The 13,655-nt window shown below is 37.0% G+C and overlaps 2 protein-coding genes across 4 annotated transcripts; one reads left to right on the top strand and one right to left on the bottom strand.

Moving 5' to 3' along the window:
* The first annotated feature begins 2,179 nt into the window (after positions 1–2,179).
* Positions 2,180–10,958, top strand: LOC105452433. Of its 3 annotated transcripts, none has more exons than XM_011693512.1 (14): positions 2,180–4,251; positions 5,427–5,612; positions 6,100–6,244; positions 6,633–6,763; positions 7,319–7,453; positions 7,533–7,697; positions 7,787–7,875; positions 7,958–8,135; positions 8,722–8,950; positions 9,087–9,245; positions 9,409–9,563; positions 9,797–10,032; positions 10,270–10,471; positions 10,616–10,958. In XM_011693512.1, the coding sequence occupies exons 2-14, from the start codon at positions 5,555–5,557 to the stop codon at positions 10,861–10,863; spliced, it is 2,130 nt and encodes a 709-aa protein (XP_011691814.1). In that variant the 5' UTR covers positions 2,180–4,251; positions 5,427–5,554; the 3' UTR covers positions 10,864–10,958. The 3 variants fall into 3 exon arrangements, with proteins under 3 accessions (XP_011691814.1, XP_011691813.1, XP_011691815.1); XM_011693511.1 differs by having other exon boundaries at positions 5,383–5,612; positions 6,080–6,244; XM_011693513.1 differs by having other exon boundaries at positions 5,383–5,612; positions 6,080–6,244; positions 10,270–10,341; positions 10,616–10,724.
* A 441-nt stretch (positions 10,959–11,399) lies between these two features.
* LOC105452432 (four-domain proteases inhibitor-like) lies at positions 11,400–12,982 on the bottom strand. Its single transcript, XM_011693510.1, has 5 exons — positions 12,860–12,982; positions 12,716–12,753; positions 12,226–12,444; positions 11,989–12,079; positions 11,400–11,534 (listed from the first exon to the last, which is right to left on the bottom strand). Exons 1-5 carry the CDS (start codon positions 12,882–12,884, stop codon positions 11,485–11,487), a joined length of 423 nt encoding a protein of 140 aa, XP_011691812.1. The 5' UTR covers positions 12,885–12,982; the 3' UTR covers positions 11,400–11,484.
* Between the last annotated feature and the right edge of the window lie 673 nt (positions 12,983–13,655).

Below are 13,655 nucleotides of genomic sequence, written 5' to 3'. Positions count from 1 at the left end.
ACGATGATCACCCCCTTGGTCGTCGCCGAGCGGGGTCCTCCTGGCACCTCTTCCTCCACCGCCCGCTCCCACGCTCCCCCTCGTCCGGCACCAGCGGAGAGACACGCAGCCGAGAGCAAGCAGCGCTTCGCTCTGCCACCAGGCGGGTGTGCTCCGCCGTCCGTTTCTCACTGCCGCATATTTTTAGCGTAACGCCGACGACGACGGTGACGACGGTGACGACGCGGGCGACGACGACGGCGACGGCGGGGATGGCATCCCGTGCGATCGAACGGACGACACCACCTCTCGGGTCTTTCTCTCTCTCTCTCTTTCGCGGATTCCCCTTAATTGACAGATCCGAGACGGATGGACGGACGTCGATCGACGGGCGACGATCGTGACGCGGCTGAGCGCGCAGCACCGACTGAGGTTAGTGTCGTGGCAAGGACAACACGATGCTCTCCTCGCGGAGGACAATGCTCTCCTTCTCTCTCACTCCCTTTTCTCCTCCTCCTCTCTCTCACTCTTTCCTTCTCTTCCCGTCGCGCTCTCCTCCTCACCACGTCGATCGTCGTCGAGATTCCACACCTCTGTCTTCCTCTTCTTCCCTCTCAGGATGCTCCGCGTTTTCCTCCTCCTCCTCTTCCTTCTCCTCCTCCTGCTCTCGTTTCACAGTGCCGCCTCTCGCACGTACGGGACTACGCGCCGCGACGAAGCTGCAGGCCTGCCGTCGATCGCGCGAACACTCATTTTACGCGGGGCGGCCGCGATGCCGTTCCCTTCGTCGCGATCGACGTCGCCCGTCGGACTGCCGTCGAGTGACACCAAGTTGCCGCGGTCGCACGCGCGCATTCACTCCCTGTGTGGCGAGACGCACGAAAATTTCAACGCTTGCGAACGGACGCTCGACGACGGGTGCACACGACGAGAGTACAACAACGACAACAACTCACATCAAGCACAAGTTCACAACTGCTCAGCGCTCGCGGCGAAGCGCACCACGTTAACGTACTACTTGCTCGCTCGCGTCCTAATTACCTCAGCGCCCTCTCTTGAATCGAACTCCCTTGAAACCCTCGTCGATAAGGTCTTACCAGCTTATACTTTATTCCTGTAATCCGGCTTACTATAAAACAGTTGGAGCTTGAGAGGTTCGCGTCTTCGCTAAATTCGAGTAATTGCCGATAAGATTGTCACTCTGTAATTTTGTGTATTAATTAAAATTGCTCAATATTATATAGTCATTATGTCAGATGACCTATAATAATTTCTTGAAACGATTTTCTTTTACATTCCAAAATTATTCTTAATTTTTTATCGTGAAGGCGAGGATATTTTTTATATATATTTGGCGTATTTTTTTTTAAGTTTTTTTGACAGTAAAATAGAGAGTTTAATATTATTTAAAATTTTCGTTGCTATAAGTTAATGTCTAATTAATTATAATTATATTTGTTTGGATTTTGGATGTTTGGTATATATGTATATACATATACGCATCTGCGTTCGATGATTCCTTTTTAATTAACAATTATATAGATATTTATTGAAGGTATAATAAATATATATAGCGGAATGTGTGTAATAAGTACAATATGATAATAATAATAATAAATATTTCAATTTTCTCATCAAATCAATTTTTCATTCGAGCAATAAACATGCACTTTCATTTAAATGCAATTTGTTGTCATTTACGTGTTTGAAACCCTGATATATATATGCGCCTTTTCATTATACATTCTACTTGTAATGAGGAAATGGCTTTCATTTATACGGGCCAATGACACCGTTGTTGCTCATCGGAAAACGATGAGATCCGCGCTTTACGCAAAATTGATCGAATCGATTGCGCTCATTGTTGTACATGCCATTCGTATTCCAAATCGCATTATGTTGACTGTGTGATAGCGAAAGAGCAATTGTATCGCACGCACATCATGTAATTTAAAATCTAGACATTTAAAGGTTTTAAAATTACATTAAAGCGCTGTGAAAAGTGGAATAAAAGTCAAATGAGATAGAATAATCGAACAAAAGAGTAAAAAAAAAATAATTGAACAAAAAAATCGATTTAAAGGATAAAAATAATTTTGAGATAAGACAGAATACAAATTAATATTGGAGAGATACATATATAAATTGCAACTGTGTAATTTAAGTAATTATATCTAAATATGTAGAAAGTATAAATTTCATTCTTTATCTCATTTGAAATTTGAATACCTTGCGTAATTTATATACTGGATTTTATATTTGCACCTCTATTCCGAGAGTTTCTCCATGTAGCATCGAAGATACTAAGCTCATAAAATAAAATGTCGACAATTTTTATTACACTTACTTTGCAAGTCATTGAGAAATGTGTTATTTGCGTAAGACCGTCATACCCGCAGAGTTGGCAGCATCTATTTCAAATCGACGAATCGACAAGATTTCACTTACGTTTAGTAACAAGAGCATTAACATAATAAAACGAAAGTAAAACAAATGCTTTCAGTCGAAAGTAAGAGCAAAGAAATTTTAAAAAATGAGTATGTGAATCAAATTAAATTAGTCTCCAATTTGTATAAATAACAGTTTGTTTGTAATTGCACTCCTTATTTAAGATTATTTTCCTTGAAAATATTTTCATATACATGCCAAAAGCGGAAGAAAAAAAGTCGATTAAATTGGCGCGTCGGAAGGCACCCTTACGACCAATAAACTACCCTTAGTATCACTTAACGAATTCTAATAGCACCAAAAATGATTTGTACAATTTGTCGAAAAATAGATTTGAAATGATAATTAATTAAAATTAATTGACAGCGATTTATTTTGCGGAATTAAATCTGATTTTTTTAATCGGATATTAATTTAATAATGTTTGATTTTTTCTCTGTGAAATACGCAAGTAAATTATAGATTTATTTTTTCTGGTGAGCTTTTCTTTTTTCTTGCTATAGTTTCTCTTAAATAATTCATCAAAGTTAATGTTAAAATCACGATTCAGGATCTTGCGACGTTTCAAAATGTTCGAGCTATTTTGCAATAACCGTTAATGTATTTCTTTCGAGAAAAATGTCTCTATCGTAACGCGCCATTATCGAATAACGAAATTCCAGAAAGCAACGTGCAATTCCGTTATATCATGTCGTTATTATATGTTCACGAAAGAGTCTTTCATTTTACGAGGCGCCGCGTTAGATGTGTCGTCTTGCTGTATCGATATATGTGCCACTGGCTAACAAGCGTAAACGATGCCAGATAGTTACGTAAAATGAAGGACACGAGTTTCGATGTTCATCGATATAGGCTTCCGATGCCTGTCCAATTCTAATGGCTACACCGTGGGAAACTCTGTTAACGCTGCAACAGTTGGAACATTTCGCGACCGCACTAAATAGCTTTGGGTTAACTCTCAAATAGTTTATTTGATTACAGACTTATGACATTTTCTTCATTCATTTTCTATTTCAAAATAATTCTTACGTCTCCCTTAGATTTTGATTTTCTGAAAATTGATTCTGGTACCAACTTGATGAACTACTTATATATACGTATTTGTACTTTAATTCTCTTGGATCGCCTACGCTTACCTATAATAACGCTAATGATCAGACAATTTAATATTACATCTTTAATGTTACGACAATTATAGTCAGCAAAACCTCTTCGTCTTCGTTTCGCGTCTGTGTCGAGCATTTTTGTAGCGATAACGATGTAGCGACGACAAGAGACAGCGAAGGCCGAATTTGTGTCAACGGTGAGTGAACGTGTCGCACACTTGGGCGGCGCGGAACATCCCAGATAATCGTTTGCCGACCTCGCCATCGTTCTTTTTTCTTCTTTTTTCTCTTTTAACGACAATGCCGGTGAATGGATGGTCGCGCGGTGCTGGTATTTACCCAGCCGCATCCGATCGTTCGATCACACACAGGCATCAGGCGGATGGAATGCCCCTCTGCTCTTCCTCGTCGTATCCGCCGTTGTGGCACGGTGCACGGTGCGATTACTTTTCATTTCGTTACGTGCCCGCCTCGCAGTTGCACACGGGTAAGCCGGCGCTTACGTTCCGGCATTCGGATCTCACTCTCCGCCGGCAGAACGACAGGACGGATGTCCATCGAGAGTGAACCGCGAGCGCAGCTCGATGAGAAGCGCATGAAGCTGAAGCCGCGCAGGAGGTGCTCCGATCTCTAACTCCGGCCGGCGATGCACGTCCCAGCTAAGTGTGACGATCGCTACTAGGAGAGTTCAATGACGGATCGGCGTTTGCACAAGAGCGTGAGTGGAACGTATCCAAAGTACAAAGAGCAAGTGACTAGCAATTAACTCGCAATTTTCAAACGAGTGTTCGGAGAGATCGCGAGTTTGATTTGACTTTTAGTTTTTGCTCGAAGAGTAAATCTTAAAATATATGAATTTATTTATCTTGTCCCGACTTTTTATGTACATTATTTTTCAAACACATCGTTTTTTATTTAGAATGATCTCATAAACGTGTTTCTTGAAACTTCTTCTGCAAAACGTTCAGAATTATATCGTCATAAAAATACGATTTTATATAATTGTAAACTGCTGACATAAATTACAGATTTATTTCTATAAATTTATATTTTGTGATATTCTACATGATTTCTTATATTTCTAATAAAATAAAAATGTAAATCATAGATTCTCTTAAAAAAACATTCTTTTTTACTCGTTTTACTTTTAAACTTATCAGCTGAATGCGCGATTACGTGTCAATGCAAAAATAGCTAAGCTATTATCTTCCGTTATTTTTCATCACTGTTTTAAGACTGAGTATATTAAAGTATATGCCATCATCGATGTCGTATTACACATTCGCATTAATAACGTGTGACTTCTTCACTTAATCAATTATGATTATCAATTACTTAACGCTTATTGTTAGCAATTTTTTTTAAATCTTTACATGCAAGAAAAAGTTCGATTATCAAGAGAACACTAAATTACAATTAAATAGGAAACATTTTTTTTTACTGCGGGATTTAAATGTACACACTCTGTTCGCACTCGACGGAACAATCGCTTTGTGACTTATATAGCAAGCGGATTACAGAAGGATTTATTTCATTGAACACGAATTTCAATAGAATTCGTGCTTTAATAAAAATAAATCCTGCCATAAGCCGCTATCACGCGGATTATGTCGTACGCTTATGTAGCGTTGAGAGATAACGGAACCAAAAGCGCGAGGTAAAAAAAAAAAACACGGCACGCATAACGTTAGGAACTCGCTTATGAGAAACGTTGCATTATCTTTAAACCTTGAAGTTGGCAGGGAGGGACTCCTTAAAGAAGCCGCTAACGCGAATGATCGCGTTTGGCCGCTTTTCCACTCGACAGCAAGTCTATAACGCGACCTAATGTCACGCGTGCCGATTTCAGCTTTTACACGTGATAGCGGCGTTACGTAACGACCGTTTGCACAGGTACATCAGTGACGCGATTAGAAGCAGGAGATGCCGTTCCGCGGGTAGAACAATCTGGGAAATTCCTGAAAAAGCGACTCCTCGCAATTCGGTCTTGCAACCCGTCGTTTGCTGTGCAAACATACAGAATGACGACATTGCGTTTCGCCGGCATAATTTTCGTCTGCAGCCTCGTTTCAAGCACAGGTGAGGTTCAACGTGCGAGTGATGCACCGCGATGAATATAGCCGAAGCATAAAATGCATTGTGAAGTATAAAGAAGAATTCTCTTTTTTCTTCAAAATAATGAATCAAATTTGTTAAAAAATATTTCTATAATAAATAAATAATTAAATTAGAACAATAAATAATTATAGAAATATTATTTTTAAACTGAAAAGAACTTTTAACGAAGAAGTCTAAAAATATCTATATAAAATTTTAAAAATTTTTACTGATATTTTTTTTAGTAAGGTACACTTTTCAATCCGTTATCTTTTATTTCGCTTTTAACTATAAGTTCGACTAGCCGCAATACGTGTTTAGACAGTTGTCCGCGTCTGTGAATTGCACATACAATCGTGTTCTTTATCTAGCATCAGCGATAGTACGTAGTAGCATTGTTTAGCCATGACACAAGGCTGCAGTTTAACTGCAGCACGCATTTTACAAAGCGCGCACCTATGCCCTTCAGGTTGGTGTCAGAGTTGTCAGGATCAAGATACGGGATGGGAAAAGATCGCTGGTGCCAAGCCAGCAAACGCTGTTGAGACTGTAATTTACAGAAACGGCGTTACGTCCATAGGTAACAACGGTATCATCGCGCCTTGCTTCGACAGGTGATTCATCGATTAATTATCTTCCTCTCTTTCCTGTACATTTTGCAACCATGTTCCAACAAATAAATTACTTAGTTATTCCAGGAAGTCTGATATTATAAGTAAATGCACATTTAAATACAGTCTTTTAGATAAGAGTTATGCGGACATTCGGCGTACGTATAGTTTTGTTTGTTAATCATAGATGCATTTAATAAACTACGTCTATTGTTGTATAAAAATTAAAAGTTATCGCAATATTTTCCGTAAGGAAAATTAATGTTAATTTTTTGTAGAAACTCGAAAGATAAAAAACATATACGTGAGTCACAAACGTATTTTACGATAACGTGGTTCTATTGCGCGGAAAAGTATGTAAATTTATTGTTTAAAAATTCGTCTATTTTAGGTGTAAAAGTCTGAATTGCACAGCTTTCGTAGTCGATTTCTCGAGAAACATATGCTACAGCGTGCAAGCAAAGAGCGAGGAACTCATTCCCGAAACGAATGCCACGCTTTTTCATCAGATCTGTATGACGGGTAAGAACTATGTTTTTTATTGTGGTATAAAGTAATATATAGTATTACAAAAATATATTACAATAGAGTTCCGTTTATTCGAACATGTTAAGGGACAAGACAGTTCCGACAACCGAATTCAGATAATAGAGGTTCACTTATTAGTATAGATAATAGAAGCTGACGTACTTATTAGTTCCGATAATAGGAGCTGACGTTTAGGAAACTGAAGTCGAGCACATCAAGCTCTTATTATTCGAATGATTCGGATAATAAGAGCTCAGCTATGAAATCGTATAAATAGAATGCGGATAAACGGGGCATTTATTTCTACTACATTGTTTAATTTATCTGAAATTTTTCTGTATAGAATTTAAAACAAACTACATACAAATTTGAAATTATTTAATAAAAGAAAATCTAAAGTATTGAAATAAATTTTCACTCTTATTCAATTTTTACTCTTAATCAATATAATTTCATTTCTTATTCTCACACAATTAAATAGAGGAAAATTTTGGGAATAATGTTTCCGGAAATGTAATCTTTTAAAATTCTTTACGTTTGTGTTTTTAGTCTCTCCGAGCTGCAAAGAACAGAGACTCTGGCAAGTGGAAAGAACCTTGGGAGCCGTTTTAAAAGAGGGACAGTCCGGCTGGTATCATGAAGCATTACGAAGAAGCGAGTGTTACGAGAGGTGTCTGCAAGCAGGTAATGCAAACTAGTCTCATGGATTGATAAATCGAAATTTTCAAGAAACTACGAGCTATGTATAAACGAATAATCCTAGGGGACGACTGTGCATCCGCGCAATTTCGTACGGGCGAACCTTTGTCGATCGACAATACCATTGGTACGTGTTCGTTGTCGAAACTCGAAAGGGGTACCAGACCGCAAGCCTACAGATCGTCGATGTATCGGGACGAGTATCTACAGGATCAGTGCCATAACATATGTGAGTCGAATAAATCAATCTACCTTTCTGTAAGCCGCAAGATCTAGCTGCATTCGAGCTGCATTTGAATTTAACTTGTGTTGGTACAGCGAAGAAGAGCTATTGTTCCTACGCCGAATATCGAAACGTATCATTGCCATACTCGGACGTGGTGTTACCGGGACTGGATGTGAAGCAGGTATATCATTCCTTGTATTTCCTACCATTTTTGCGAACGATCTGATTCACTATCTGTTACTTAATTATGATTTTTTTTTTAGTGCGAGGAGAGATGTGATCGCAGCGTGGATGGTTTCATATGCAGAGCTTATACAATTGATTATTCGGAGGAGAGACCGCTCTGCCTGCTGCATTCCGACAGCACAATCGGTCTTGGAGTCAGTTCGCTGGTTACGAGACCTAATGTAATCTACAAGGAGCAAGAGCCTTGTCTAGATGGTACGTATGCAATATTACAATGTGGATATAGTTTTACAAACTTTGGCCATAAAATTTCAAGACCGAATAAAAATCGGCGCGTGATTAAAAAAAATATAAAGACTGAATATATAAAATTATTAGTCATAAGATCTCGTTTTTTTAGATAACTGAAAAAATATTTATTTATTTTATGTTACACACGTGTATTGATCGCTGTGCACTGATAATTTATTTATCAAAGTCTACGCGTATGAAGTTAGCATACCAACATTAAAATTTTGATTAGAGTTCCCGCTTTACTTTAAGAGCTTAATTAAAGAGACGAAGAGTTCCCTGTAACAAGCCGTTCAAAACTATTTGATCATGAATTTTAATAAGAAGTTAGCATCCCATTTTTTAAATTTAAATTAAAAATTGTTATTAAGCAGAACTGTTGTTATAAATTAAATAGAAAACTCTTTGTTTTTTTTCAAAATAAAGCGGGAACTCTAATCAGAGCTACGGAATTTTTATGTTGGGGTGCTAACATCACACACACGCAAAGTCTACATAAATTTTATTGTCTAACATTTTCCATACTATAGCACTGCATTTTGTTTCTTAGTGAAAGTGGAGTGTGGCGAGTCAACTATGACGATCATACTAACCACTGCGGAGCCCTTCATAGGACGAATGTACGCGAGTGGATACGGAGACATTTCGACCTGCAGCGTTAACGGTGTTGGGAGAAACGTCACGATATTGACACTGCCGCTGCCAAAGAAGGAAGATATTGACAAGCCCAAAATCGCGTGCGGCCTTACACCCGCGTTTTCCATCGACAATGAAAATCTGTACTTGCTTTCAAAATTCTCTAATTGAATCGATTGACTAATTTTGAATCGTTATCATGAGATAAGGAAAATATAAAAAAATTACCGGCCGAATTTACGGTTGATCTCACTATGTGATTGGATGTTATTCTTGCAGGACGCACACGTTAATTTGGGCCATCATTGTGATACAGTACAATCCGATCATTCAGCGATTGGGAGACCAGTCCGTGAGAGTCGGATGCTCCTTAGATAGCGGTCTTCCGGGACCAAGAAACGTGACCGTTCATTCGAATTTCTCTTTCCCGGATCCAAAGTAAGTCTAGCTTTTCTTCGTATAGGACGGCGCTCACAATTTTTGTTTTTTCAAACGAATGACGTTGTTCACTTTATAATCTAATTTGCCGTCTGTTGCAAAACTGTATCAGTATACTGTGACACGTGTCCCCGATATTCCGGCTCTGGTTACTCTCTTGTAGCGCAGGCGTACCGCCGGTTGGGTCAATTGTAGTGAACGTATCGTCCGAGGTGCCAGTGGTGACGATGAGGATCCTCAACGAGAACAATACGGACGCTATCGTTACCCAGTTGGGTCAGAAGCTAACGCTCAGAATTGAAATTCGACCCGTAAACGGTGAATATCTTTTATGCGGCATTTGCATGAGATATTGTCAGTTTATAGTCTCTCTTTCACCGCTAAACTTTCAATTCAAGGAACTTTCCTTAATAATTGTGTTAAAGTTAATAATGTTTTAATTAAGAGATATTCAAAATTAACTTTTTTTGCAAATTTAATTTTACCTGCATGAAATATTATTTTATTTTAAAAGCAAAAAAAAAATAATAGAATATAATTCGCTTTGACAGGAACTTACGATATCGCAGCTGGACATCTTGTAGCTAGTAGTGAAACCGGAGAATCTTCGTATCTTCTTCTCGACGAAATTGGATGTCCGACGGATCCGACAACTTTTCCCGCGCTATTGAAAGATCCAATCGACAACCGTTCTTTGATCTCAACATTTTCCGCCTTCAAATTTCCCGACAGTCAAATCGTCCGATTCAACGTCATCGTTAGATTTTGTATCGAGGAATGTGACCCGGTAAACTATTATTCTTTTTAATATATAATATTTTAATAAATAATATTTTAATATTATTTTTATGTAATTCCTTAAGTCGTGATTGTATTGAGAGATATAATATTAAGATATGAGATAAAAGAATAATTAATGACATTTCTTAAATAAAGATTAATGAAAATTAATTTACCATCGTTGTATAAATAAGTTATATTAATTTAAAAGTGAGAAAATTAACAATTTATGATCGCTTTGAAGGCCATATGCAGAGGAGGACAGCCCTCGTGGGGTAGGAAGCGACGGTCGATCGAGGAGCCGGTCACCGCCGAGGTAACAGAAATTTTCAGAAACCTCACCCCCGCGGAATTACCGTTGCAACTATCTATCGTCGTTCAAAGTCCAGTGATAACGGCGGGCCATTTAACCAGAGAAAAACCTGATACGCTTTTGATCACCGAAAGTGAGTTTAATAATCGGCATTCGGTATCGCTATCGTCCTTCAAGCATCGGTTTTAAAAATTCGATTTTTGCACTTCTAAACTCTATATATAGTAAAATCACGACAGAGCTGACGGAGTTACACGAGTCCTGTTTCTTCTTTCAGACTCGGACAACCTTTTTTGCGTAGACGCGAGTCTAGCTCTGGGTCTTCTGATCTTTTGGTTAATAATTCAGATTGTACTCACCGCCGGTTGCATTATAGCAGTTCGTCGCTACAGAAAAATGGCCGTAGAGGCTGAAGAGGATAGAGCTGAGATATTGGCGAGACATCTTTACGGGATTCACGGAGGAAACTTTGAAGTCGCACGAAGAGTCAGGTGGGCCGACCGTAACGATTCCTCGATCGGATGATGGATTCTTTTTCCCCTTTTTCTCAAACACAAAGACAATTTTGTATAGATTGGTAAAAAAAAAGTTTTAAATAAAATTGAAAAAGTTATTACATCTTTCATAGTAATATAATTTCTAAGTCATAAAAAATCGTAAAGTGAAATAATCAGTAGTTACTTTTGGCTTTAATAAAATACTTTTTTTATTTGTATAATAATAGGGAATTTTTCTCAATTTGTTTTTTTTTAAGAAATTCGAGTCAGTAATTTTATTTGAAAAAAATTAAGCTTTTAGAAAAGAAATAATCTTTCGCAGGTGTATCTCTTTTTTAAAAGCTTAACTATTTTATTTTATACATATATATATCTACATTAATAATTTAAATACTGTAAAGTATGTTTATATAATTTGTTTGATGTTAATAACATTAATTCTAAAATCATTCAACATAAAAAGGCTAAAGTGAAAATAAAGTCAATAAGCTCGCTTAAAAAATAATAAATAAATATATTTGTTACATATTATGCACAGGGAGTGTGTAAATGTGTTAATTTTTCTTAGTTTAACTTATTAATGTTTATTTTTCTTTGTACAATCTTTCATTAAAACCATTTATTACTATGAACTGTATTATAATGGAAATTATCCAATTCTGCCTGTTGAACAGCGTCCATAATGATTTAATCTCACGTCTGTAAATATAAAATATTGTATGTTAAGCATTTTAATGTGTTTGCGATCGCACTGCCTTATTCTGTAATTACATGTAATAATGAGTTTTTTATCATTTATATATATTTTATATAGGGCAAAAAACTGTTAAATGTATAAATATGTCCGATAAATATTTTCTATTGCAAAATCATTAATACTAGAAAAATCGAGAATATTTGATTTTCCTTCTATCTTGTGTGCTAAAAGAAAGAATTTTGTTATCTAATTTTAGGTGTTTTATTAGAAAATATTAAAACAACCGATAGCTCGATTATTCTAGCATTAAGACAAAAAAATTTTTCTTCGGGATCATTGTTACTCTAATAGAAAGCTTGTTTCATGTTGTTATCACGCATATATCTTTTATATAGTAAAATAAATGCAACTGTTAAATATAGTGAACCTTTTATCTTTTTCTATAAAGTATCTTACCTTTTCCACAACGTTGCGCGCAACCCAGCCCTCCCGGATTAGTATAATCAGTGTTATCCGTACCACAAACAGGATTATATTCGTTCGTCACCTATGGTAAGAATGCTGCTATAAGTTCAATATTAAAATTGTTTTTCAGTAACAGATGTAAGATGTATTTATAAAATTTTCTTTCAGACTAAAAGTTGCTTTGAATAAAGTTACGTTGATTTTAATAAGGAAAAAAATTATAATCACCGGGCAATTCGTCACGCATCTGTTATACTGATCATCAGTTTGAGTAGTAGTTGTTGTTGTGGATGTTGATGTAATAGTAGACGCGGTAGTTGTCGTAGTTGTGGATGTTGATGTAATTCTTTGTTCTCCATTGGATTGCTCGGTAGCCACTGGACCGTCAAAGACGAAGCCATCTACCTGAACCATCTCTGCCTGAGCCACAGCTACGTCATCCGAATTCTAACAATGTATATTGAATTAGATATCTATTAAACCTCGATCTCTAAATGCTTTTTTCGAAAATACAGAAATTATTACTTTCAACAAAATTATACGTAAAAACTTTATGATATATCGAGAATATGTTTCAAAATATTAAAATAATTAAATGTTAAAATATAAACAAATGATTCTATTTCTTAATATTACAACATATATTAAATGACTCGAATCGTAAATATTCCCCATTTGTTTCTCCTACGAAATATCTCATAACAGAATATTTACTTACTTGTGGAAACGCGGTGATGAGAAGCGGCGATGCAGCAACTGTAAGAATTATTCAGCACAACTAATTGTGAGAAATTAGAACTAATTGATGTATGATACATAACACTTCGCGTCATGCACAAAATATTTGAAATAGCTTTCTTACTCAACAATAACAAGTGAAACGACATTTTGTTAAAATTTGCCCGATAAGAGATCAGCTAATGTTATATGATCTCTCATACAGCCAAGATGTACTGAACAGAAGTTCGACGATCTACTGTTTGACAGTATTAGTTGCGCGTCCTTTTATAGAACCGGTTGCCAACCAGCAATTCTATCTACAATGTGTGTAAGCACATGTATGAGCGAACAGGAATTCCCCAATAGTGTAATCTCAATAATTCATTGCATATATGCTAATTTTTAACCTTTTTTTTGTTGAAAATAAAAGATAAAAAACATTAAGGTGAATTAATTTAGAATAAAAAAGATTTTTTTAATGTAAGTAATATTTATATAATGTATTGAAATTCTTTACTAACAAAAAGTTATATAAGTAATATCATCAGAATATTGCGAGTACAAAAGTTTATCAGTACGGTAACTATTATTACATCATAGGTGTGTGTGTATATATGTATATATATATATATACAGGGTGTCTCAGAATAGGTGTATGACCGTTCATGGGTAGATAGAATGGACTAAACTGAATCGAAAAGTCCTCTACCATTTTGTAAAATTCGCAATATTTAACGAGATATTAATTTTTGAATATCGCCGAATGAGCGAGTATTCGTTCAGCGAGTCCGGCCCACCGCCAATACTAGCGCGCGTCCATCGAGCGCGGTTGCCTAGCGCGAGACGCGGCGAGCGGGGAATTGTTTACAGCGAAAATGGCTGTGCGTTCGAGCGGCTCATGGACGGTCGCGCGCTAGTATTGGCGGTGGGCCGGACTC

Source organism: Wasmannia auropunctata, unplaced genomic scaffold, assembly GCF_000956235.1.
Source record: "Wasmannia auropunctata unplaced genomic scaffold, wasmannia.A_1.0 LD336031.1, whole genome shotgun sequence".
In the NCBI taxonomy this organism is placed as follows: domain Eukaryota; kingdom Metazoa; phylum Arthropoda; class Insecta; order Hymenoptera; family Formicidae; genus Wasmannia; species Wasmannia auropunctata.
Note: the sequence above shows the minus strand (reverse complement) of the source record. Positions and strands in the feature narration are given on the sequence as shown.

Excerpts from the sequence above, each read along its gene's own strand:
- LOC105452432 (XM_011693510.1), bottom strand. The coding sequence starts at position 12,884 with ATGTCGTTTCACTTGTTATTGTTGA. Across the intron at positions 12,445-12,715 it reads TCATCACCGCGTTTCCACAA|AATTCGGATGACGTAGCTGT; the intron begins GTAAGTAAATAT and ends ATACATTGTTAG. Across the intron at positions 11,535-11,988 it reads CGCGCAACGTTGTGGAAAAG|ACGTGAGATTAAATCATTAT; the intron begins GTAAGATACTTT and ends TTATATTTACAG.
- LOC105452433 (XM_011693511.1), top strand. The coding sequence starts at position 4,225 with ATGACGGATCGGCGTTTGCACAAGAGC. Across the intron at positions 7,454-7,532 it reads CGAGAGGTGTCTGCAAGCAG|GGGACGACTGTGCATCCGCG; the intron begins GTAATGCAAACT and ends GAATAATCCTAG. Across the intron at positions 8,951-9,086 it reads TCCATCGACAATGAAAATCT|GACGCACACGTTAATTTGGG; the intron begins GTACTTGCTTTC and ends TTATTCTTGCAG.